Here is a 27,898-nt window from a genome sequence, read left to right on the forward strand (position 1 = left end):
CAAAAACAGCCACCACCTAACTACATTATGCCTTGGAATCTCCTTCCTGGCCTGGTGCTATCATCAAAACTAGGTCGCTCTCCCGCTCTATCTCTCTCTCTCTCTCTCTCTCTCTCTGCTCTGAAGCAAAACTAGGACAGCGGGTTTCCTGGATCCCTTTAATCCCTACAAAAGATAAACATACTACCGTGGCGAGATCGTTGCTCTGTGTGCGGCAGACAACTGTTGCCAACCACACCCAGCACAGGCAGCCATGTCTAAAACTATTAGAGCCGGATGTTGTTTGCTTTGTGTCTTGCCATGTCACTGACAGCTACAGAGAGGCCTTTGCATATTGGAGATGAACAGAGGGCTGACTTCATCCTCTTGGTTTGTCAGAGTCATCCAACCCTCCCTCCCTCCCTCCTGCCTTGCTAGCAGTGATTGGATGATCCCTGACAAGATTTCAGTCAGGTTTTGACAAGATGGAAAGTCCTCAGACGCAACGAATCCTGCCTTGAGATTAGATCACGGTTGCTAAAATGAGTGTCTTTGATGGTGGCCTACCAAACCACAAGAAAGACAAAATAAGATGACTTACTGTACTTCCCTCTACAGCTAAATGTCGTGCGTATTTCTTTTAAGAGATGCAGGAATAATAGGCGGAATCGTCTGAGCTTGCCACCATGCGCAGCACTGTCTCGACTTCTCACTGATGTCTAGAGAATATGATCGACATCCAGGGCTAATCTTCGAAAAGGTCAACGAGTGCAGATCCACAAGAGGGCAAAAAAAAAAAAAAAGCACAGCGAACACACACATGCGCTCACACAGAGGGAGAGGGCGAGGTCCTGCCCCTATCAACCATGGAGGTTCAAAGGATAGAATGTCAGCCCCTTTCAGGGCTTCGATCCCCTGAAGTCATCTAAAAGTCATGTTGGATGACTGCATGGGTGTGTGTGCGTGTGTGTGTGTGTGTGTGTGTGTGCGAGTCTGCTGCTCCTCTCAGGCCCAGAGAAGGGTTAAAGAACAGAGGTCTTTCATCCACTCAATAAAGCGCTGTATGAAACAGGAGACGACGCGCCATGTCCCACCTAGCTGTCACTGCGAGAGCCAGACGCGCAGGAGAGAATGACAGGGGGTATTCAATGCTGAGACAGGTTAAATAAACACACTCGGGAGTCAGAACATGCCCACGTACACATGCATGTGCACACGGGCCGGCAGACGTGGACAGCGCAGGCACACAAACAACACTGACAGGACCCAGCTTAACGTTTCAACCTCTCCACATCAAGGGAGACCACAGACTTCCTGCCACTGATATGCTCTCCATCCGCAGCGACCCAGCCGTGCTGGTGACTTGGATGTAAGCGCGTGTGTTTGTCAAGATGTGTCTTCAAACATTTTGCAAAATGAATGCATTCAAGTTCAGATGTCTGACAACAGCGAGGGAAAAGCATCCGAGCATAACAACTGTCCTGATAAGCTAGAAGCCTGGTTTCCAGTTTCCACCGACATGATAAGACAACAGTTTGACCCTCTTGCAGCTATGAACGCATTAAGACAGCTACACTGCCCTGGACCTCCCACACACACAGTCAGTCAAGGACTGGGTGAAGTAGGAATGTGACGCAGGATTCCATCAGACCCTTAAGTAGGAATGTGGAGAACTCTTTCAACGCAGATAACTGGAGACAAGCGCACAAATAACGTTTTTCAGTAACTTCATGATATCAGGTTAGCAAAGACTTGATCACAGAAAAAGAAAGACATCGTTCATATTATCTTGGAAACAACTTCCTCACTTAATGGAATTTCATCTCCCTTCCCTCACAGAGGTAAGTGCAGCCCGCCGCGAGCATTGTCATCCCCAACAGAAGAGTTTGTGAATGACAAAACTCTGCTGGCTCTCTGCCAGACCCCTCTTTTGACAAATGCTTCAAAAGTCCCACGCCGACAAGTTGGTGTGAATAGCAGTTCCTCTTGGCAGAGCACTCCCCCACCTCTGGGCTTGATAATATCAAAGAAAGCCCTCTTCCCTCCCCTGAGACAAAGCAAAGTCTCCATTCATTTCTACAGCCTCCAGAACAAAAATAGCCTCGCAAGCCACCTCTCTTTTTTGCCTTTGCTGATCAGTGTGCTATTTGTGTGTCTGCATAGGTGTATGCCGTTTCCTTCATTTAATCATTGCGTCCATGTCACCGGACAGATTGAAGGCAGGCAGCTGCTTTGTAATCTTCAATCTGTGTGTCTGTGATAGGCCACTTCAAAGAGCAGACGGTTTGGTTTAAGAGGCTAGCTAACAGGAACGGGCTCCCCCGCGCGGGGGCCAAGGGCAAATCCAGCACCAAACCAAACAAATACAAAGGCCCGGAAAGGGGGCGGTCAGTGTGGGGGAACACTGACAGCTGAGCCCAGCTGCACTGTGTTTGAGATGAGGGCCTGCCGGAGGGGTGAGGGGAGAGAATAGTGAACAGACAAGAGGGGCAAGAACAAGACTGAGGAGGACGAGGAGGAGGAGGGTAAATCAGAGAGTTACTGCCCGGCTCCGTCTGCTCCTTCTCTGTCCATTTGTCCATCTCTCGCTCTCTGCCATACACACACACACACACACACAAGACCAGCTGGAGTCCTTTGTGATAGCGTCACCATGGCGACACATTAACAACACAAAGTTTGCCGGGAGGCTTGGCGTTTCACCAGCAGCAGTCAGAGGGGAGCTTCTGTTGGCCGTTTGTTTACCTTGACAGGGTACACTGCAGCTGCACTGACACTCACCTAAACACCAGCCAACAAGAAAACAAAGGCAAGAATAGAGGCTCGCAGCTAGTGCAGCTTCAAAATCAAACAAACAGCAGGATCGTAGGACAGGGAGAGCGACCGGGTGCCACCCTGTTGCAAATTAATATCTAATATTGTTCCGCTTCGGCTTTGTGCAGCTGTACTCTGAACTCTACCAACCAGTTTGTCTTGGATCCTTGTCAAAAAAGCTTGTCACTGGGTCAGCTGACAATAACCTGAAAGGTTCACACCATGTGATGGCACAGTGCTGTTGTGTCACTAAGTGACTCAACATGGCCTCCAGTAGACAACTACGAGTAAACATAAAAAAAAAGGAGAAGAAAGAAATAGAATTAAAACAAGCCTTGAGTTTCAAAATGTTTTGACTTGAAATAACTCAGGATAGCAGGTTTGTTCATCACTTATCACAGTTAATACGGCAGAGACACAACAAACCCAGCACACATCATACACAGAAAGTCCTTTGACAGCACTCTGACTCACCTGAAAGCCTCCCAGACACTCATGTCAGTCTACATCGCTCAGCCACCAGAGGTCAGAGGTCACCAGAGAGGGTTTCTGCTCTCCAGATGCCTGAACTCTCTCAGACACAATAGCTCACTGTGCTGTGTGTGCCTGTGTGTGTGTGTGTGTGTGAGAGAGAGAGAACATGAAGGTGGCAATCTGTGAGTGCTTTTTAAAAGAAGTATTTTTAGCATGTGTGAGTGCTTGTCGGGGAACCAAACGATACCAGAGTTGTAAACATCCTACACTAACTGTAGCATTTATTTTTTTTTCTTGAGTTAAACATAAGCATGCATATCAACACCAAACATTTGTTAAATATGCCTCCAGTGTCCCCAGACCAACAGTGGTATCAACAAAGTCGTGCGCTCAGTGTGCCCTTTTCCACAGAAACCCGTGTCAACAGTGGGTAGCTGCACCGCCAGGCTTGAGTCTCCTGAATGACTAGATAAGAGTGTGTTTACAACTGTCAGCCTCTGCTAAATCTGGCAAGCAGCTGCTCCCTGTTAGGCAATAGATTCACTTCACTTAACCCACTTTCCTGTGCTTCAAGTTCAAATAGAAAGCTCGGTTACCTGCGTATCTCTTTAATGGCGTGACGCTCCCCTCGCCCTGTCAATCAGTGACAGGCAGGGAGAGACACGCTGAGAAACCAATGGGGGCGGGCAAATAAAAAATGAGAGTTCATTTTCCAACCAGTTTGTGAGGCTTTTAAAGTGATGACATTCTGCACTTTATTCAGTATTCCCCGCTGCTTTGGAGATCTGTTTTGAAGTTCACATACCGATCTTGAAATGCGCAGCTGATTATTTTCTTTCCTTCTGAAATCTCAAAATAACTAACATTTACTCTAACAGCAGTGCAATTGTCAGTGTCAACACTGTAAATAGCAGCTAGAAGACACTTGTTGCACTGTCATGTATAATCAGCAAGGATTTGGCATAAATATGTAATCCCAAAGTTCCTCCCTGTACAGTACTGAAGCATGTGAGCTAATCTCCTGAAGACTTTTTTTTTTTACATTAAGGGGGTTTTCTCATTAGACGTGCCCTGTGAGGGCTCCAGGCCGTTTCCATTGTTCTAAGCTGTTCCTTGGCAAGGGCTTAAGCCTGACTAGTCCACAACCACATGAAGAGACACATCAGTCTTTTGTTTCCGCCCAAAAGACCAGCCTGCAGGGGGTTGAAAGAGAGAGCACGGTCGCTAAACGTAAATAGGAGATGGAGAAAAAGAGGGGAAGACAGATAAATTAAAGAAAGGAACAAGAGGAAGAGACGTGAGAAAAGGGAGGAGAGGGAAGGGGGAGAGGACAGAGGATAAGTTTGCTGTGCTCTTTCCTTCGGTTCCTGTACATTCCGGCTGCTTCATGGGGCATAAACCTGAGCATTAGCCCTAACGCTAAAGCTAACACACCCACACATCTCACGCATGCTTTCACTGTACTCATTTCCCACAGCATTGCTCACTCACAGTCTGACTGAGACTTTTAAGAGCTGACTGGCTTGCTGTGCAAAGTGACACATCGCATGTGCCGGCAATGACAGCATGTGCAACTGCAACAAGTCGTGGCAAAACAGAATCACGTAGCTGGGGGGTGGGGGTCACTTAGTCATCAAATGAAACCGGCCTTGTGATTGTGCAGTGATGAGGTCTACAAAAATCTCAGTGTATGTTACTTGTTAAAGTCAAGCACACAGAGATAAAGACAGTGAAAGAAGAAAAGGGGGGTCCTGGGGCTGGCATTTTGTACTGTTAAGTGGATCATATAGTCCACTTAGGCCAGTGTCTGCCACACTAAAAATACGACACAACAATGTTGCCACCACACTGTCTCCAAGTGCTAAACACGGACAAACATGACAGACCGTCCGCAAGAACTGAAAGTGTGTGGCATTACCGCTGAGAACAGGAAAACATAACCGCGAGCCTGGGGAGTAATGGACTCTGGGACAAAAAAGCAACAACACAGCCAGACGGACAAAAAGACAAGAGGCTGACACACATGCACACGCAGGAATCTGCCTTAACTGAGAGGGCTGAAACACAATGCCGATGTCATGTCATTACATGAAGGATCACTGCTTGCTGCAGCTGCTATTTACATATAAATGCAGCAGAGTGTGGTCAAAAGTTCACTTCTTCTTTCCCTGGCTTGCATGCAACAAGCGTGCTGGGGATCGACTCCAAGAGGCGATCAAGTCAAAAAGCCACAACCTGATTCACAAAATGACCAGGCACAAAAAGTAACAGGAAAGTTAGCTCACGGCTTTTACAAGCATTTGAGTTTACTCTTCCAGGAATGCCGTGAAACATCAGCGTCGGGTTGTTATTTCACAGTCCTGGGCTTTTTTTTTTTCCTCTCCTCACATTCCTTCCCCCTTTCCCCCTGTTTGACGCTCTTTGTCCTGACCACTTGCACATGGAGGCGAAAGGAGACACTGGCGGGCTTAATCCACTGCCAGAGGCATGCTAAAGCCATCTGGGCCTGAAACCAAACGTAGGGCCTTCTGCGTCTCCTATATGAAAGGAGGGACAGGGCAGGCGGGGGGACGAGGAGAGAGGGAGATGGAAAGTTAAGAGTGAGAGAAAAGGAAAATGGGGGGGGGGGGGGACAGAAAGGTAGGAGGTACAAAAGGGGTGTGGGGTTTGGAACAAGAACCAGGCTATACTGATGCATACTGTCTTTTGTGGCTTCCAGTCCTGACCCTCTGACCCTATACATCCTGTTGAAGGGGTGGAGGGGGCGGAGGGGGCGGAGGGAAAGACGATACGGCAGCTATAGGCACTGGCTGCATGTATGTACATCTGAGTGTGTCCAAAGTACCAGTGCAGACAACATGCATCCAAGTATGTATGAATATCTGAGTAGATGCTCCAGTCTGTCTCTAAGGTGTGACTTTTCACACCCCTCTTCTCCCCTCTCTTCCCATGTGTTTACATCCACTCCCTGCAGAATCTTGCGGGGGAGGAACAATGGTCTCTCCAACATTCCCACTCTCCTGCCGAGAGCACTCGTTTGTCTCCTGCATTCCTTTCCCCATTCATCTCTTTCTCTCTCCCCCCCTCCTGGACAGAAAAAAAACTCCTGCTCCTCTTTATACGGGGGAGGGGCGTGCGCCTTAAAAACCTCTGAGTGGAATCAGTCCCCCTTGAACACAGCCACCCCCGCCTCCCCCTTTCCTCCCCGTTTTACTTGGTTAGTGAAGCAGCAAAGCTCAAAAAGAGGTGGAGAAAGAGGAGATGCATTCTTTCTCTCCCTCTTGCTGTCTCTCGGTGTGTGAGTTGTGGCTTATTTTTAATGACTAGTTTAAAAAAAAAAAAAAAGAGAGAGGGAGGGCTGGGTCTCTTCCCCGCCGGCCGCTTGCACACAGGCTCAGTCACTCACACACACACATTACTGTAGCCAAGTCTGGGACTTTCACAGAGAAGTCTTTAATTTGCACTGGGGCCTGGCCTCCCACACTGCACAACCCAAACCACCCACTTACAGCCATGCACCATTCCTCTGACTTAGTCCAACATGCTCCCTCCCCTCATGAACAGTGAAAGCAACATGAACTCGCGACCACACAATTTAGCTGTCAAGTAAAGTCTCGAAACTTTCAATATTCTGTCAGGAGAACAAAGCAGAGAGCATCTTAGCGTCTTTACATTTTTTCGCCCCCCTGTCATTGAAGGAGATTTAACTCCTCCAGTGTTTTTCATTCAGGGCTTTGAGCTTACGGGCCCTGCCTTGCCCAGCTTTAGCATGCAGGAGCCATGAGGATCATCCACAGTCAACACTGAGGAAATCCTTTTGGGGCTTTGCTTTTCCTTTACTCCTTCTGATGCCAAAACACAGACAGGAAGAGCAAGGCGAGGAGGAGTGGGACAGCCCCTACCTGACAAAGCAGCCCCGGCCCACTTGATCAGACACGCCAAATGTGCTGTTTACATGTCGACATTTGGAAAAGCGATCCTCAAATTAAACCAGTTCCCTTCTCTTTAGCAGTAAACTAGTGTGTGTGCTCTTGCTGCAGAATGGGGGACAGCAGGGGTCCACTGCTGCAGCCATTCTTTGTGTTTGCCGTAGTCCTGTCAGCTCCACCTCGCGCCCCTCTCTCATTTGTCTCCTCTCTCCTTGTTTTGTTTCAAACCCAGAGCAGGAGAAGAGGGATGAATGACATTCTCTTGCTTACGCTTCCTGTGTCAAAAGATATCCAAACGCTACTCTTCCTCCCTAAATGGCTATAATCAAAGCATTCCAGGAAATGACAAACTGGGACCAATTAAGTCGTAAGTAAACTTAAACACCTAACAGCAACTAACAATAGCTTCAAATCCTGCAGATTTATCCCAGTTTGACAGATACTCTGCTTTAGAGCTTGCACAGGAAGTAAATCACTGTTGATTCAGGTCATACACAATAATTACACATGATTGATAATATTATAGCAAGTGCCTACAGGTGCATTTAATCTGCATTGGTCACTCTGGATCACAGTGCATCAAAGCTCCAGGTGTAACACATTATTTAGGCCATATTCAACACTTACACGTTGAATCGGATTGCACAAATCTAAGAGTGGCAGCAATGCTTCAAAGCAACTGGGGCTTGGATGACATCTAGTGAAAGATTTCATATTGCAGGGATTTTCTCCTCTCTGTGTTTACATCTGGACCACAGGAACATGATTTGCTTGAAATCAAAATGGACATCAAACACGCTGGATTTAAGACTATGTCAAGTGGAGGTTCAGCAGGAAGACTGAAGTTTGAGCAAAGACTGGGAAATAAAACTGTGACTGCACAAGCTGGAATATCAGGAAGCAAAATCAACAGACGCAGAGCTTTTCAGCAAAATTTCTCTGCATCTGCTCATCTCACGACAAACACCTTTAAGCTGACACCGAGTCGCATGAAAGAGATGCTGAGTGTTTTTCAAGTCGTGTCAGCGAAAGAGCAACAGCGCAAGTTCCCACTGGCTTGCATTCTCAGACAGTCGTGACAGGATGAAGTAATTACTGAGTGGTTGACACACCAGCATGGCGAGGATTTATCTCCTTCAGGAAGAGAGATAGCCAAATCACAGTTTACCCACATCGAGCTCCCAGTTCGGGCTTGATCCTGCAGCTGCAAATGGGAAAGCCACACACAGACACTTTGACACCGTACAGTCCACCCCCCCCCCACCCCACACACACACACACACACACACACACACACACACACACACACACACACACAAAAGCTCCATCGAGGTTCGGCCCGTCAACCACAACTGGTGTCTTTCTCCCTTCTATTCCACATGTATGCATGTACTAGTGTGTCACCACATGCCTCAACCAAGCCCTTGTTTCCTGTCAAACACACCTACTTGCACCATCAAAGCGTGTGGCATGACAGCATTATGCAGGTGTGTGTGTGTGTGAGAGAGAGAGAGAGAGCCACAGAGAGAATCTGAGAGACAGATGACACCAGAGTAGTGTTTAATTTACATCCCCTCTTTGAATAATAATTCCACCTTAGAGGATGGCAGCTTTGATCCACTGACACACAGGTGTATTTCACATGCAGCGGCATACATTTCTAAGGCAGGGCTTTATCCGTCCCTGTAATTAACGCCGAAGCAGGAAATACGGACCTATCCAAGTGTGTTTCTTTTTGTGTGTGACTGAGGAACTGAAATGGCAGGAGGGAATTGATGGATCTCAAAGGAGCATTCCTACAGAACATCCTAATCGTTTGATCTCCGTGTCTCTCAGGCACATATACATCAAGCAGAAGCATGACTGTCTGTCATGACTCAGGGGTGCAGTATATAACACACTGACTTCCTCTCTCTCTGCCTCTGCCTTTTGGATGCACACACAAACCCACCGTGTTTATGGTGATAAGAAGTGTTGATAAGACACACGATGTGCCTAAAAATAATGTCTGACGGAAAATCCCACAAGATAAAACTTGTGCAGTGTCCCATATACTGAGGCTCACCGCCGTGGAGAAAACATCAGAAGACAAGCCGGATTGACCGTAAAAGTGGGGGTAAAGCTCCCCCTAGTGGCGACAATTCAGAACTGAAAAATAAATTATTTGTCATAATGCACTACTGAAGAGAAAACGGCATACCAGCATTCACAATCAACTCTGGATTATCAAATACACATTTAATTACATTTAATATGTCCCAATATCTCCTTTTGATTTACTATCCCACATGTAACTGCAGAAACTAAACTGGTAGGTATCTTGCAATTCGGTCTCCGACTCTGGTCATTAATTTTGCTGATGCTCCGAAAGCGCAGTCATTATATTTACTGACATTAAATTCAGTAAATAACACTTTTTGTGTGTGCTGGAGAGTCTGTAATTGTGAAAGATGAAAAGCCAAGTTGTCCAGTGTGCATTTTACTTTTGTTTTCTATTGTCCCTTTTATTGTGAATCATGCAGTATCTATGTGTGGTAAAAACAGAAACAAAATTTACAAACGTGATGAATGAGTTGGCTTTTTTTCATGCGAAACATTTAAGTGAGTCAGTTACTTAGGGAAAAGCCTGGAAGATGATGAAAAAAAGCTCTTTAACAGGTTAGACTTTAGGCCCTCAGCGTGTTTTTCTTTGGACTGTTGCTTGGTGCATGTTATTTGAAAATTTGCATAAAAACGTATTAGCTGCGGTGAAAATGAAAAATGAAAATATGAAGCTCTATACTCTTTGTAAAGTTAAAACTGATTTATTTCTTTTGGTTTTGTGCACATGTTACCCTAAGATGTCTCATAATATTTTCAGTTTCAAAGCCACGAAACCAAAATAAAAGAAAACTAACTAAACCATCACTAGTGTATAAATACGTCTGTAAAAACTGCCAGCCATCTTCTCCTTCTGCTCTTATAGAATATTTTCACTTTACACTTTGCTTGTCACAAATACTTCAATGACTTTCCTGAACAACTGTCCAGTAAGTGTTATAATGACCTGGTAAGCACTGACAGCCTGCTCTCTCAGGCTCCGCGGTGCTTAACAGCATAGCACACAGAAGATTTAATTAACAACCATATTTTCACCTGACCTCTTTATCTTTGTTCTTCTGTCTTTGTTCTTTTTTTTTTTTTTTTTTTTAATGTGGATTACTATAAATCTGGAATTAACTTTCCCCACAGCACAGAGGACTCAGGAGGCTGACGAAAGAGGAAAGTTGAAAGGTAATTTGGAAAGAAAATGTCAGTGAGTAAGGGAAACACAAAATATGCAGGAAATTTAGCGAGAGACATCAGATTGTCCAGCTACAAACTACATTTTTATTTCAGTTTAATGATAGCCACTAACACATGGAACTTCTACTGGAGCAGGATATGCTGTTGCTGTTTAACATGTGACCCACATCAATCTTGTCCTGTTTTGTTTTCAGCACCCCGAGCCTGGCAGACTGTGGTTATGAACTACCTGTCATCACATCTCCATCTAAAGTTACCAAATGCAGACGCATCATACCTTCAGTGCATGACTGAATTAAAAGTGTTTCCTTTGGTGAGTCTTTCAAAAGTTTGGCTTTTACATTAAACTGGTTTCTAAGACAAAAAAAAAACTAAGGGGATGAGGTGAAGTCTTGGCACCTGTTACACGTGAGAGCTCAGATAAGAGGAGATAAAACATACCAAGCAGAGAGTTTAGTTTTTTTTTTAAAATACGTGCATATATCTGTATCACAATTGTCCAATATGACTTGAAGAATACTGTCACATCACATATTGGCAAAAATGCAATATTGTGCATCCCTATAAGCACACAGTTTGTAGTAATGCAGCTGTCCCCTTTGGACAGAATGAGGCTAGCTGTTAAATAACTATACATAACAATCAGATGTAATAGTGGTATGAGTCTTTCCTTAAGAGTTCCCAAAATGTGGAACTATTCCTTTAAAGAGGCAACACGCCTGGTGAATTCAGACACTTTCTCAGGAGGTTAACAGACATCTACACCATAATGTCCAGGAGGTAAATTGTTTTTAAACATATCTTTTTTAATACTGATGCACCTTATCAAGCAAAGTCTCCCCTCTTTAAGACGGTCATCCCTGAAACCTTTCACTGCACTATCGGCTTAAAACAGCTGGCACGTCAAAATATGGTTATGTAACCGTGCCCTTGAGAGAACATTTTTCTGGATGAATTTTGAGCAGGTGCTGATGGGTTGGAACACTTTGTGAATGAAACTGAGGGAAACTAATGACCCCTCAGGGCGAAGAAGGTAATGGGATTCAGCTGGGAAACAAATGACTGTACAGTATGAGCACGAAAACAGGATATGAAACAAATTTAAAAAAAACAAACAATAAAAACAGTAAAGCAAAGGAAATGCAATTTCTTCACACCTTAATTTACGTATTGATCGACACTGTTAATGTATGCTGTTAAAAATATGTTTTACTAAGCCACTCTTGAACTTCTTGAACAGTGGTTACAGCTGGATATTTAAGCCTTGCCAGATGAACGTGTCAACAGCTGAGCCGTTCCTAACACATTCAGGATGTCCTCTGTCATTTACATGATGCTACCATAATCCCGCGTGGCTCTGGCCGACTTGGATCACCAGAGACTCGTGCGTGCAGTATGTATGTGTGCGTGTCCACGGCACGCTGTGCTCAGGAGGGTCTCGGAGCCTCGTCCGCAAATAGAAAACAGCAAGCTGGTGGGTGAGCGGGCAGGCGGCATTGCTGGCATCGGTGGCGAGCATGAAGTCTAGTGTGCGCATGACTCACTGAAACACAGATGGTCAGTTGGAGACATGGGGCCACAGACTGCTCATCTGTCACACAGCAGGCTGTTAGGGGCCCTCCACCTAACCCGGCAGGCCTTGAACTGGTAAGTGGCACCAGTGATCTCTTTTCCCCGAAGGCCTGTGGGGCTCAGCATCTTTCTGCCCTTTGCTCTTGTTGCTCACTTCAACAAGCACGAAAGCGTGAGATGAACGCATACAAGCTCCAGTCCCACGTGGGCTCTGAGTCTGACCTAAATAACCGGACCCTGCAGAGGCATGTGCTGTGATGCTGGTCCGGGCGTTGCTCTGCATGATGCAGGCCACACCTGTCGTCCTCCCATCAGAGATATGATACCAAAATAGACCAGGGGCTGGAAGGTGATCAACATTTCCCGGCTATCATGAGCGGAAGGGAGAGCAAATGGCACGTAGGTTACTCTCAGTGCATTCACATGGTGTCCGGTTTGGAGGTAAAACAAGTTGCAGAGGGGTCTGGGAGATAGTTGCTAAAAGCTTATTTAAAAGCAGCGGTCGGACCTGGTCAGCCACAGGCCATATGTGACTCCACAGAGGGAAACAAATAAAAAAATTAGTAAGCAGTTTGAACTTTATTAACTTAACCAAATGCCATTAAAAAAAATAAAAAATCAAACACTTTATGATTAGTTTAGAGACAAACTCTAAGCTTTTCGTATTCCATACGACATTAATTAATTTATGTTTCTTTAATTCTAAGGTTTAATGAGGCTTGTTTATGTTTTTATTTTTTGTTATTATTAAAGACTGACCGCTTAAGTCGCATACATTTTCACGTGAGGCATGAATAAGCAGAAAAAATGGGATGGGCGATGATTATTTGTGTCAAATAACTCACAGTACGCACTGTTTCCGGTCGGCATTTTCAAAATAAAGGGCTTCGAAAAACTTTAATTTTCACCGGTACAGCCTAGTATTCTCTACGATCTGACGTCGTGTACTAATCGTACACTGTGGACATTAATATCACCCTTGGGTACCCTTATCTAAATTTAATTGGATTTTCTGCATTTCAATTGTGTATAGCCGTGTTGCCGATAACATTTTATTTTGGCATCTCGCTCGCTTGTCGTCATTTTCCCCCCCGACAAATTAGCCTTTTATTTTGAATACCACACCATCTAGCTTCCTGCAACTTGGAGTCGCCTGACGCAGCTCCCCATCGGTGGTCGTACCTCGTTCACAAAAGCCAGAGAAACACAATAGCGGCTTCTACTCACAAAGGCGGATCCAGTGTTCACACACGGCGAGCAGCGCGCTGTAGAGGCACTGAAGGAGCGCCATGAGAGCTGCGAGTCGAGCCGAGCTGAGGTGACTGGAGGAGGCCTCTCCCTCTCTCTCCCTCTCTCTCCCTCCTTCCCTTCTCCAGTCCGACGATATTTGATCTTATGTCAGGATGTGGACGCGCCTTGATCGCCCTCCCCCGCCCCGCTTAAAGCCTTAATAGCTCATTCAGCCTTGGGTGGGGCAGTCCCGTTCACGGTCATCCGGAAAACTTTACCGTGATGCCTCTGGAGCAGGGGGTTTCAGAGTCAGAGACTGTGGGACTTCCTTCACACAAAAAGCCCCCCTCCCTTCTTCAGTTTACTTTCTTTTAGTTTAGCTCAATTCTTGCCTGCCTGTGTGCTCAAATAGCCTGATACTGCTGTTTGATATGACTTCAGGCTGCACTAAATACACATAAAGGTCTGTTCTAAGGCGTTTATTGGTTTCTGAGTCTGGGAAAGTCTCTAATTAAATTACACACATATAGTCTTTTCTATGTAATCTCTTTTGACGACTAATGTAATCATTTTTCACTTCCATTCACTTCCCCTCCCACTTGGATATCCAACACTTTATAACTCTGATAACTGTGACCTCAGCCCTCTCGAGCTTCTGTGTGCTGACCAAGTTACACAGTCAGGACTACTCAGGTCATGAGTCCAAATTCCCTGAGCAGATTATCATATTTAAGAAATATATTTATCACACTGAATAATCAGCTGACTGTAACCAACTTATTGTCTGGACTACTGCCAATGACAAATAGCTTTGAATGTTTGAAGTACTTATATTTCATATTTATATAATATCACAATATACTGTAATATTAGGCAAGTAGATGTGATTAATTAACACAGTCTAATCACTGCCACCTTGTGGTTTAATAAAGCATAAAGTGTTTGGCCTTGAGTATTTTCAAATCCAGGGGGTGGGCGTCTGGTGCAGGGTTACCTCTTGTTACTGTGTGCAAAACTACATCTAAGAATACAACTAACAGTTTTTACAGTGGGGACCGTAGGGTTATAAGCTTCTTGTGCAGACAGTTTCTTGTTTACTCTTTATAACACCAAATTAGTTCTGTCTCTAGTCCTTTTTATCTTGTTTTGTAAAGACGAACAAATCACCAGATAGATTACATAACCACATGCAGTAATAACTTTATACTTTATACTTTACTCGTACAGGTGTAGGGCTTGTTCACCTTGCTCTTAACTCATCGCTATGTTAGCAGACACCACATGCAAGCAGATTGTCAAATCCGCGGTTACTGGCAAAGAAACACCACTCAGTGCTGTCAGGACCAATAGGTCTGTCAAACCTAAGACTGCGACAGGAGCCCTTCACCTGTAGTCCCCCTCAACCCCACCTTGAGAAGCAACAAGAGCACACAGGATGCCTGAGAGCAGCGCTTTTCCTTCACTTATACAATGAGTCGTTCCGACATACGAAAACCAAATTTCAGCCTTGCTCTTGGAAATTTACATGGGCTGTTGAAGGTGTGAGGGAAGATCAGGACAAGCTTGATCTTGATTTGACCAGACTGTAGTGGTCTGTATCCCTGCCACCTATATTTAGCACAGTGGGAAATCCAGAGATATTTATTCTCACAAGCTCTCTCAGAACAGAACTCTTGGGAAAGTGCCAAGGATGGCAGCGATTGTTGTTAATTGGGTCAAGCTGTCTGGTAGTTTTTCATCCACCCACTCTTGCAGTTATTGTAGGAAAGAAAGGGCAGAGGTGTGGTGCTGTGTTACACTGAGCCCCTGGGGGCAGTGTTGTACAGGCTTTATTTCAGCCTGTGATACTGTGCTGTGGATGCAGCTAGGAAATACTGTACACCGGAGCCCCATGTGATCGCACTATGATAAAGCTTGCAAAGAAACTGTTGTGAATTTGATTTGATGAGGTTATCGTTCCAGCCTCAAAAAGAGTCTACCGAGTCTACTAACGCAATGTACTGATTTTAATAATTGCTGTTTACTTATAACCATACTGACTCATAAATTCTATTTTAGAAAGTGGGCAATCTGGGCTATGATTCTGTATCTGGACATTGTTTTTGCTTTTTATTTCAGATAGTGCAGTGAAAACTGATAGAAAATGTGCCTGGAACTGCATCAGATAACTAAATAAGGAGATGGTTTATTCCACTGAGGGTTGTCAAGACCATCAGCAAAATGAGCCACAAGCATGCCTCAAACACTTAAGGTATGCTTTATCAAGCGCAATGCCTCACAGCCATTAAATTAAGCATTGTTCTGTAGCCTATTACAGCAGCTAGGGGAGGAAAGCCACTCCACTCCCTCAGCACCTCTAAAAAACAGATGCTAGGAAGATAAGGCTGGATAATTGACAGTAGGTCAGTGAGCCAAGGCAATCAGGGGTGAGAGAAGGAGAAATGGAAACTGTGGTTCCATTCCCAGATTTAAGATCTGTGTGTATACCCTTTCTAATTGAATTTCAATATGTCTTCTTAGTATCCAAAAGGCTGATTTGCCCACACTCCTAACTGCTGGTGTGAAAAGGTGGGGGAGCGAGCTGTTGTGTCAGAGGCCAAGGAGGAGAAAGACAAATCGGAGTGAAGAGGTGATGAATATGTTAACTGGAGACGACGCAGGGTGGAGGAGCCAGGGCTTAGAGGCTGTAAAATCCTCACATTAACCGATTGCTATGGATTTTCCCAAGCTTTAGAAAGAGGATCTGCTCCAGATTTTGTTAAACCGATCCAAAGGAGCTGATGTCTAGGCCAACATGTCTGTCCAATGCACTAGTAATGTGTGTGCGTGTGTGAGTGATTGCACGAGTTAGCGTGTGTGTGTATGCGTGTGTGCACGAGCCAGTTTGAGAGGGCACAGAGGCAGGCAATAGCAGCCACAGCCACTTGACGTTCAAAGAGAGGAGATCAAAGGACGACCCCTTAGTTCAGTCTCCCTCCTCAGGATTAAAAAGATCATCAATAATAATGGGCTGGAGCAGCGCAGTGGGCAAACTGGAGAGGAGCATGAGCGGAAACTGATAGGTCTCTCACCTGTGTGTGTGTGTGTGTGTGTGTGTTATTTTGGCAGTTTGCTGTGGGGACAAGTGGGAGCAGAAACCATAAGCGCAGGCTGTTTTTCTGGAACCGCTGCCTGAGCCATCCTCCTGAAACATCATGCAATATTCACCACAACAACATCCTCACTTCTCACTTTCGGCTCCCAGCTGGTTTCCTGTGAAATGTATCAATGTGCATGTGTGTGTCTGTGTGTCTGTGTCCACATGTGTGTGTGTGAGAGAGAGCATCTGTATGCATGCTACTCCTGTATGCATGGTACGACAGGAAAAAAGTCCCAGTTGTTTACTTTACAGGAAGTCAGTGTGCCATCAGTTATGTGTAGTTTATATATGTGAAAAGAAAGAGAGAGGATGTTGAAAACGATCATAGAGCATGTGGTAGATCTGGTTTGTTCTGTTAGCAGGGGTGCAGCTAGGAATTTTGGGCCCCAGTGAAAAGATGCACATTGAACCCCACCACCAGAGGCCACTTGCGCAGTTGCTGTAAACATCAGTTGTTAACACTGAGTTGATGTTGAGCTGTGATTATGTGATTGAAGGGGGGGTTAAAACATAACGCACGTGGTCAGTATAGCAGTATGTCAACTAAATTAGCATTTAACTACCTAAATGACTATAACTGGCTGGCGCTCAGTATTTGTTTGACTGTTCAGCATTTGATAAAGTAAATCGTATCGTAGTTGTATTGGGCATGCAATGGGGGTGGGGGTTAAATGCAGAAGAAGAGTGGGACTATCAGAAATGAATGTCTGTTTCTAGCATAAATTTGTGAGTGTGACATCCCTTTTATGTCCTAGCTAGCTGTTGTGGTTCAAGCAAGGTATGCATTAGCTCCTCCTTACTGCTAAGCAAAAAACAAACTAATTAGCTTCAACTTTGAAACCCCCCATAAATCTGATTTTAAGATTTACAAGCATTATTAATTAAGATTTAGGGGAGCTAATTAAAGGGGTCACAGGCCACCTGCGATCCGTGTATTTCACACACTGCGTGGCGGTGTGTGTAAAGCTCGGAAAATGGTAATTGCGTTAATTCCCACGTGACGTGAACATTGCTGCCGTACATGTGTCAAAAAGGGAGCAGAGCGAGAGAGAGGAAAGGTCGTTAGACTGAGATCTTTTCCTGTTCTCCTTCCTCTCTCACTCTCCCTCTCCTCTTCAATAACAGCCTTTCACCCAGGAGGAGAGGTAGATAATTAATTACAGTGACTGACGACTCAGTGCTGAAGATCTAAGGAGGTGATGAATTGTGCACCAGCACAACTATGACAGTAATCTGAAGCACCTTCACCACCAACCACGCTGGACTGCTCTCCACAATGCCTCATCATATATCATTCGAACCCGCTCTCTGTCTCCTTAGCTTGAGCCTCAGTTGCGGCTGATTCCCGGATATAATAAGATAGACAGCAAATGAAGGTCAAGGGTCACAAGGAGTCGACAGCCAGTCACGTAGAGCTATACGAGCCGGGACAGAGGTTTGCCCTTAATTGGAAGCAGCAGCATAATGTTGGATTATCAGCGACCACACAGCAGTAATATCTCTTCTCTGTACTTGCACACCACCCATTCATCATGTGACAAACTCAGGCACCAAAAATGGACGTTCATTAAAACGCCAACAGCTGCAAATGGGTGTGCTACATGACACACACACACACACACACACACACACATGCACACGCACACACTTTCTACCTGAGGAGAGTTGAAAGGTGTTACTTTTACATTATCAGCAAATGATTACAGCCAGTTGCATTGACAACACATGTGAGAGACACTAGACGGACTTCCTTTATCATGTGTAGCAATACAGAGTTATTCCCTACAATGTTTCACCTGATAGATGGCCTTCATTATCTCCTCTTTCCTCAGGGGAAGGAGCTCCGAATGTCCGTCTCCTGCATCCTTTCAGTCTTTTAAAGATCAGCAACCACCATCACACAATAGAACAATCAACCAAATCCTCTATTGCCCTTAATTGTGTTGTTGGCTTGAACAGTTGTCAGTTCACGTGAAATGCTAAAAATCCTAGGACGCAGTTCATATTTTGACTCACTTCATTGACTGAACCAGGAAATAATGGTTCTGGAGGAGGCCATTGAGGGAATTTAACAGCATTGAATAAATGTTTTTTCTGTGTCAATTTTAAGCTCTCCTTATTGAATGAACAAGTTTTTTCCAATTTTCCAATTAGCGGTGAATGTCATTAATAAGACTGTAATGTTACCAGCTAAGTTTGGAGGAATATTAATGCTTTTAATTGGCATAATTAAAAAGGAATGAAGAAAGCCAGAGTGTGTTAGGCGACAGTGACTCAACAAGCGCACTGTAAGCTGATGTTTGGATTTGCAGTGGGAAACATAGAAGCACCCAGTGCTTGATGCCAGCACCACTCAGCATCAATACTGCATGCAGTAATGCTGGAAAGCCAAGCGCTCCAGAACATGAGGCACACAAGAGGGCTAAAATAAGACCCAGCAGCCACTGAGTCTTACAGACCGAATAAGCTCTTATGTGGGAAAACAGTTCTGCATTCATCATATTGTATCAAAGATGAAAACTGGGTCAGATGGATAATAATGCAGAGGGTTTGGGTCTGCAAAGTGAGACTACTCCCAGGTCAGCTTTCCAAAGCAGCCCTTTCCTTTACGAAAGATACTCAGGGTGAGACTGGTTCTCAACAGAAACATCTGATGTCCCTTAATCCAATGTCCATTCCTCATACGAGGGTAAACCTCATCCTGCAGTAACTGCAGCACTAATTCTTTATTTATTTATTATTTTGCTGTTGACATTCTACACATGCTGCATAAGTTAGAAAGCACATCTATAATGCATATTTTCTATGCACACATATCAATTTATAATGCTCTATTAATTATGCATATTCCCACCGACCTGTGCTACTCTGGATGGTTCTGACAGTAGTGGTGGTGCGCGGGGGTGAGTTGGTCCTCCTGTTGCCCACTGTGACACCTCCCTCGTCCTCTTCCTGCGAGCAGCCTTTCTCTATGGCACGCACGTAGCTGTGGCTCCGCATGCGGAAGCAGCCGGGCATGGGTAGGTCCAGGGCATCCACCGCCTGCGACTCCATCTCGCTGAACACTGACTCACACACCGCCTCGATCTGCCCGTTCACCTCCACCTCGCTCACCTGTGGAGGAGGGGGCACACGCAGACATACAGTACATGCACGCAAATACCCAGATGAAAACACACGCACGCACGGGCAGAAGTGCATGCACCCAAGCACAGAAAAAAAAACAAGAAAAAGGAAAAGGAGTTCCACAGCATAGTGCAAGACAAAGAGGAATGGACAAAATATCATAAAAACCATCCCTCCATCTTCACTAGGCAGGAGTTTTAAATACAGAAACACTTACATACTGGGAGCTGCAAAAGAACACAGAGTTCCAGGGTTTCCATAATTTTAGGCAGGCAGACTGACCATATTTGCCAAAAATAAATCCTGTTGTTTAATATGGACACTTCTCTGTTCACAAAGTAATAACAAATAACTGTGAAGTGCCTTTAGAACAAGAGCTCTTACTGACAAAGTACTCAAATCCATTAAGAAAAAGCAACTATAACGTGAATTTGCAGTGAACAGTGTTCTCAGTCTAGTGGTGCAATTTGGTCTGCTTTGTCGAAGCATCGCAGGCTAGTCAAGCTCAGTATACTGTGGTCAGTTAAAGCATATAAATAATGCATCATTTATACTGGTTTAAACTGGTCAGACTTTTATATCTTTAGCGTCCATGTTTCCTTCTGAAGCCGTTAATCAAATGTAGAACTTCACATACCAAATTTCCTCAAATAAAAGCCAGCAGTCAATTGAAAGCTGGGTCTCTGACAATGGCCAAGGGCGTGATCAACACGGACAAATAAAGGCCAGCCAGTGAATACAGGTCGGAGAGAAAAAAGGTTTGTAAAGGTTTTGTACTAAATTATGGCAAATTACACTTGTCAAACAGAGGGAATTTTAAATAATAGCCTGCCTCAAATACAACCCTGCTTCATATGAAGTACCTACTGCAACTGAGGTAAATAAAGGCCCCAATCACTCTTTGAGGAAATGTGGAACAATGTAATTTTTAAAAAAATGGAAACGAAAAACACCCGAGAACAATTTAAAAAAATGTCCAAGAAGTGAAACGGGGGAGGAATCGTTGGTTAAAACTTCAAAGAGCCATACAAAATAATGGAATAGTGCAAGTATCATTGTTAAAGGTGAAAACTAGGAAGCGTAAAAGCTGGGACTGCGGGGAAATGTGACTTGAAACTACACCTGCATCATAAGCCAGAGAGTTTTGGGTTTCAAAACAGAGACCTCTTGCTACAGACTTGTGAGACGGGTGTGTGCTGCACATTGGGTTTTGTGAAGGCAGATGACACAAAGCTCCATTCTATTCCTTCTTGTTCTCATTCAGCTTGTCCTAATGAAGTAAGGTTTGCCAGATGTCTGCACACAGAGCAAAGTGAAGGAATGGAATGTAGCTAGAAAATTAAGCATTTAGTTTGGGTGACAGTGAAGACAGCGCACAGTGAGACAAGTGTTAATATATACTGTAGAGCTTGGAGACAGAAAGGTTTGTTGACCTGGATTCAATCCACTGATGTTGAGCTTCTTTGTGTGTGTGTGTGTGTGTGTGTGAGTCACTTCACACTCTATGCACATACATGTCAAATATGAGAGTGAGTGAGTGAGATAGGGAGCCTAGCAGCACCTCTTTTATTCTGTGGCATTTCTGTAGATGCCAGGTCCGGTGTGTCGTTTTCCTCTGGGCCTGCTCTGTGCCAGGTCTTGAAGCAATGTCTCAAGGGTCCATCATTCAGCCTGTGAGGCAAACTGTTGCCCCTGGGCTTTGGAAGGGAATACATATCCCTGTTACCCCAGGCAAAAAAGGTAAGCTAAGCTCCCCTGTCACTCCAAATAATATAGAGTATGAAGTCTTGTTCAAAATCCAAGATGACTAACCCCTTATTTTGTGGCAGTTGTGACAGTAACAGACCTCCACTGCTGAGCCCTTCTCTGTCGGTTCTTTAATATGTTCAGCAACTATCAAATTAAGGCAAATACCCATCATCATTTGGAACCAATCCCAATATTATTCAGAACATTCATAAGGCTGCATGTTAATTCTTGTTTTTCATCTCTTATATAACAGATGCCAAATCGAGGAGGACATTTTTAGCCTGTCACTTTGCTTCACAAAGTATGCCGAGGCAGAAGGAGCATATTAGGCTAAAGAACAGAAAACGGGTCGGGGGGTGTGGGCGGTGGGAGTGGGGTCTGTATGCCCTCCTGTTTAATTAGCCAGTCTAAATATGCCCATAATCATCTGAGCTCCAGAAAACAGCACGCAGACGTATATACTAATTGGGAGATTGGGGGTTTCGTACTGTTCATACTTTGCCGGATGGTGACCTGATTGTTAATTCATGCCTTAGGATGGCTAGGATGGGATTTCCTCCCCCCTACACAACCTTATTGGACATGACTGTGGAAGTATGGGGGGTGTAAGGCCTGATGGCAGAGAGGCACAAGCCCCTCGGTGCCACTAACCTGGCTGATGGTGCTCATGGCTCTCATGTAGCTCTCGTTTCGTGAGCGGAATTTAGGTGAGGCCAGCAGCCCTGCCGGGTCCAAGCTGTCCAGACTCCTATTGATGGAAACCTCACTCACCGCCCGCAGATAGCTGTGACTCCGGATCTGTAGCTTGGGTGAGTGCTCTGTGGAAATCCTGCCACGAGAAGGAAGAAAATAAGAGAAAAAGTAAGCCTGGTAAAAATTTAGAAACAACACATGATGGAGGCGGGAAAAAGACAACAAAACAAAACAGGGGAAACAGATGGAGAGATAAAGCTGTGAAAAGAGAGTGAGAAGGTATTTGCAAAGAACTTGGCAGTGCATATGAACCCAAAGATACGGATCAATCCACAATTGCTTCAGGAGACACCCTTATCTAATCAACAAGCGCAGCAGTATTGAGAAACACTCGCAGAAGCTTAGATAGTCTGTCCTTGAAGCACCTTGTAAGCACTTTCTAAAACACTGAACAGTGAGAACACTCACATACATATGTCAGAGGGAAGAGGAACTGTGTGTGTCTGTGAGGCATGTTTAATCTAAAAACATATACAGTATAACAGACATATAATCAAGACAAAACAACACACATCGCCGTCTCCAAGGAAGATGAATAGGTGTCTCATTAGCTCTCACTTGCCACCAATCGGATCGCTCAGCGTGCTTCGCGCCTATGTGCCTGCGTGTGTGCATTAGCGCACATGTGAAAAAGTGTGTGGGTGTAGGTTACGCAGCAGCTGGATGCCAGCTAAACAATTCATTAATCAGGGGAAATAAAAACCTAAAAAGCTGACTGATGCATTCCATCTGATGAACATGGTGGCCTACTAAAACAACTTCCAGAAAACAAAGTACAGGGAGAGAAATGAATACATCTCAGATTAAAAGGTCTACTCCAATTCCCCTTTTATTTCACACCCAGGTTAGTATATAGAAACACACACACAGACTGTATACATATAAAAACACAACTCCTATGACTCTCTGCCTCCGGGTCACATCTCCTTTAATTATGTATTTCGTCCTTAAAATAGAGCGCGGTTACCGCAGCAAAGCAAACTAGATTAGTCATTCTTGGATGGGAGAGTGGAGGGGAGAGGACAGGGGAGACAATCAGGCTAATGAAAGGGCACATGAGCCACTGAGATGGGAACAAAGGTGATGATTTTCGAGGAACATTTGCTAATTTTAAAATACATGCCCATGTAGCCGTGCTGTCCTCCAGGCTCTCTCATATTTTACAGAAGGTCCTGTTTCAAAGCTCTTCACTGTTACTGACACTTGCCAGTTTGCTATATTGACACAGTTTTTTGAGGTGAGGTGTTCTGTAGTCAAACTGTGTTTTTAATATATATATATATATATATACTTAAATCAGTCTTTCTTTGTCTTTGGGGGTTTTCTGGCAAAAGTGGGGTGTGGTTCAAATTCAGAGATAAAGTGCAACTTTGTCTCTGTTAGACAAATGCTTTTATTAATCCTAACAAGTCAGCAAAACAATTTGAATATGAAAGCGGTCCAAAAGCAGTAATTTATCCCTCTCTCATGGAGCCTCAGAAGTGTCACAAGCTGTCTGACAGTTCAAAAGTATAGTTGAACTTCAATTAATCGATCAACAAAAATTTAATCTGCAACATTTTTTGATTCTTTTGGCAAAAATATCAAACATTCGCTGGTCAGGGCTTCTAAAATGCAAACATGTGTGTGTTTTCTTTGGCTTCTATGAAAGTAAACTGAATACTTTTGGACTTCTGGTTCAGAAAAAAGAAGTGATCTTAATGAGACATCTTGGTTTTGGGAAGCACTATTTTCTGCAGAAACGCTCAGGACATTAATTCATAATTTTGTTTGTCTCATTTACTGTCTGGTTTACTCAGAATGAACAAATTGTTTAGGAATTACGTTTTAATCCAAATAAAGATATTTAAAACAAACGAAAAAGATTAATCAATCAGCAGTTATACAAATGAGAAAGTGCATTATTCAACTGAAGAAAAAAAAAATTCCCAATGCACATCCCAAACCTCGGAGATTGATATGAAACATCACAATCAGATACCTCGAGACAAGTCAAGGAAGAATCAATCTCCCAACACCATTATCACTATCTACATCTGCCTTTGATTTCCCTGTGGGGCTGATTACAGGCAGAACCAATGAAGTCTTTTGTGGCAGCTTGAATGGCAGACCTAGCTTGTAATCAGTACCACCTAAGGGGGGAAGTTCAGCCTATCCCAGGGTGTTCCCTCTATGGAACAAGTGACATTAATGAACGCACGTTCTCCACTGACAGTCAGGAATCAGGACTGGCTAACGTTGTCGTGGTGATTTCTTCTGCATTGCCAAGTGTCCTTATAATCCTGGATCAGATTTTTCTCCCGTTCTCCATCATCTTACTTTGTTCCCTTGTTTGCTTCACCTTTTCTTTCCTGTCAGTCAGCTCCCCTGCTTCCTCATTTGAGCTACTTTTCTCTGGCTTTCCTATCTTCCATTTCCTTTTACCTTCTCTTTCCCATCCTCTTAGTCACTGTCTGAATAACTGCCTGCAGAGTGATGACTGTCGCTGGAGGGATGCAAGGACAGAAAGCCAGAGATGTGATGACTGCAAGCTATTATTCACGATATCTGTTCTTTCAGAAACATAAAAAAAATCAACATGATAAAATCTAGGCCAGGAATAAATGAATTTGCAGCAAAAAGGAAGACAACTGGAGGAATACCATTTTCTCCTGAGCTTGTTTGTCAGCCAGGAATAATCCAGTCCATTTAAATACACGTTTTATCTGTATGCTAAGTGTTTTAATAAGGAGGAAGGTTAGCACTCTGTGAGAGTAATCAAACTTCACAACTTTCATTGCTAGTCAAGGACACAATGGTCACAAGATCCGCTCTGAGACATATGGAAGAACAAAGCTGATTGTTTAATCATTGCAGAGTGTAACGCAGACTTGTGCCAGCTCTCAAAAGCGCAGTGTGAAAAGAAGACGTCAGCTGCTCTGCTGCTAATCTCCAATATGCAGCACTGCAGCTTGGTTTGTTCCACTGGGTTCCATCAGATGATGATGGTGTTCCCCGGGCCAAATTCAAGTCATTAGTGGGACCCAAGCTGTGCCACTTGCGCTTACATAAGGGTGTGTGTGTGCGCGTGTGTCCGTGTGTGTGTGCGCTTGTATTTGTGCAACCAGTAACAGTGACTGAGCACCCACTGGTGTTTTTCTCATCTCTGTATATTACACAGCTAATCAGTCACAGCCCCGTGCTGCTGTGTATCCAGTTCTTTCACTTTTTCAAGTCATGATGATGAAGCATCTTTTCACTGGGTATGAGTTCATATTATATTAAGACAGTCTGGTCATATGATTCTTGTGTCTTTTTATATTTTTACCCATCTCTTTGGTGAGTTATCAGCTATGACAAGTTAGTAAAACCAGTACTAAACACACCTGAAATGTCAGTAGTCCCTTTCTTGCGCAGTAAACGTGTGCCCGGCTTTATACGGTAAATTAAAACCTGGAAGTTAGGCTGTTGGGTTGTTTACTTTTTGTTCTTGATGAACTTGTTCAGTGCAATCTTCATACTACTAAAGAATGACAAAAATAATAACCAAGTTATATAAAATTAAAATCTCTGCTTTATTTATTATTTATTACTTTCTTCTTTTGTCTATTCTGTCTATTCCTCGAGAAAGAGATATGCAGTCAGAAAACATTACTACTGAGTTTAATTAAGTGAATTCATGTCCTAGTTGTGGACAATGCTGTCAGTTTTATGTTTGTCAAAACTTTGCCGAGACAGAAATGTTCTTTATGGAGCCTAATACTGAATACTTTGTGAGCTCACACTGTGAAAAATGTGCTGCTGAGCAAAGCAGTTCCTTATGCAACAAGAAACAACTTCACCAAAATCTTCAAATGGGGAAGCTCAAATTAGTTTTTGGAGAACGTGGTATTTATTTTTGAAGAGACTCCAGTACACGAACAGGCATCATGTATTTTCAATAAAGGCTCAGAAGAGCTACAGAGGCCAGCTATGAAGACAGAAGTTTGTGTCTGAGTTGCAAACACAGAGCGAGTTATTAATCTGAGAGTCAGGACTCGCACACAAGCTGGACTGCTGTCCGTCAGATGCTGGAGAAACGCTGACTGCTTTCAGCTCACTCTGTTTGTCCAGTTTTCTCTCCTTCTTTCATTCCCTTTATCTACCGTCTGTTTAATGGAAACTGTACAGCACATGAACACTTGAGCATTGTGCTCAGAAGCACTCACTGAATACTGAGCCACTGAAACATAAAGCTGATATACAGTTACACTATATGAACACAAGTGAAAGTGACGAGGTAGAGGACAGAAAATGAATCAACAACAGTTTCCCAGCTGTCAGTGAATTGTTTAAGTCATTTTTTTCAAACAAAAAAGCCAAACATTCACTGGCTTGAGCTTCTCAAACATGAGAATTTATATGGAAAAAACATGAAATTTTATGACTTCATCGTGCGCACTGGGAAATTGTGGCATTTCTCACTTTTTTCCTCATATTGACTGAGAATGACTGATAATGAAAAGACTTGTTTCAGCCCTAACACACACACTTACTTGAGTGTGGTCATTTCTGTGAGGGATGGCTGTGTGGCCTTCAGGTAGCTGGCTCGTCGTGCCTGAACTTTGGGCGAGGGTTTTGGGCTGCAGTCCGAGTCTCCGCTGTCTTCTTCTGCCATGGCCTTGATGTAGCTACCACTGCGCATCCGCCGGCACGGGATCTCATCATCCTTCCCGAGTGGAGAAAAACCGCTCCAATCATCCTGAGGCACCTGCGGAGATGAGGTGAGATACGGTAAAGAGGGAACACAGGTCACCCTCCAGACATGACAGCTCATACAGATGCACTCACACATGAACAAAAGGCTGCAACATTTTTACTCTGGCCTGACATAAATACCTGTATCACACAGTATCAAATCAGGGTCTGGCTCGATCGTACCATAAGCTTTCGCCGTCTGTCCTGAATTGCATGCGACATATCAAATTAAGGGGTATTAATTGTTTTGACAAAATGTCGCAGCGCCCTGGCCTCTGTCTCCTCTCCTGACTTTTCACACACACTAGTGAAGGTAAAAATAAAAGGAGCTAAAGCCATCTCCCAGCCCTAATCTAAAAGAGAGAGAGTCAAAGGCAGCAGACATAGAGAGAGACAGAAAACAAAGAGGGTTTTGTTCAGCAGAACCACTGCAGTCCCAATGTGAGTGGCTGATAGGACACCAGTTCTAAAGTGAAAGAAATGAGATACAGAGCGAGAAAACAGTGCACGGAGATCATTCAACAGACTGGTGCGTAACTAGGAAACCAAACTGACTTTGATGTCAGGGGGCAAACGCAGACTGTGCTAACATCTTGGGAAAAGGCCTGATCTGGGATGATGTCAAAAGAATTTAGCGTTATAGAGAAAAAGTCATTAAAAAAATAAATGCTTTTTAATCCTATTACCCTCACTGTGCAGTGCAGCGTATTTCAAATGTGCCAACATGTGAATGTTGCACAAGCGCCTGAAAAGGTATAGGCATTAATATAAGTGTGGGCACATGAGTACATCTATGTGTGAACATCGAACAGTGGATTCCTGTAGGTGAAGTGAATAACAACTTGAGTTCTTGTCTTATGGATTCAAAACAGCATTGTACAGACTAACTGGTCAGGCTGCTCTCCTTGAAATCCCATTTTTCTGTCGCATCTATCTTTCTAGAAAAAAGCGATGGCTCTTTTAAGCTGGGAGGATTGTTGCCGTACTGCAGCGACAGCGTCCTTCCTTGATCTGCGCGCTCCGTTTTCCAGGCTGTTAAAATGCATGGCCACACAGAAGTTTCTCTCTGTCTTTTATGCTCCCTCATTCTCTCTTTCTGCCTTGTACTTTCTCATCCCCCACCCCCCACAAA

At 44.1% G+C, this 27,898-nt stretch overlaps 1 protein-coding gene across 6 annotated transcripts in view; it reads right to left on the minus strand.

Moving 5' to 3' along the window:
- Positions 1 to 27,898, minus strand: part of dlgap1b (discs, large (Drosophila) homolog-associated protein 1b) — an 84,509-nt gene that overhangs the window by 11,137 nt on the left and 45,474 nt on the right. For 5 of the 6 annotated variants that reach the window (XR_006841513.1, XR_006841514.1, XM_046372104.1 and 2 more), the window contains 3 exons: positions 26,565 to 26,779; positions 21,949 to 22,126; positions 19,281 to 19,536 (listed from right to left, as the gene is read on the minus strand). Coding sequence is in view for 4 of the 6 variants with exons in the window: in XM_046372104.1 (XP_046228060.1) it covers positions 19,281 to 19,536; positions 21,949 to 22,126; positions 26,565 to 26,779 (649 nt within the window). In the remaining 2 variants the exon portion in view is untranslated. The remainder of the gene's footprint in view (positions 1 to 19,280; positions 19,537 to 21,948; positions 22,127 to 26,564; positions 26,780 to 27,898) is intronic. The other variant, XM_046372107.1, reaches the window with a different exon arrangement.

This window comes from Scatophagus argus, chromosome 18 (assembly GCF_020382885.2).
Source record: "Scatophagus argus isolate fScaArg1 chromosome 18, fScaArg1.pri, whole genome shotgun sequence".
Taxonomy (NCBI): domain Eukaryota; kingdom Metazoa; phylum Chordata; class Actinopteri; family Scatophagidae; genus Scatophagus; species Scatophagus argus.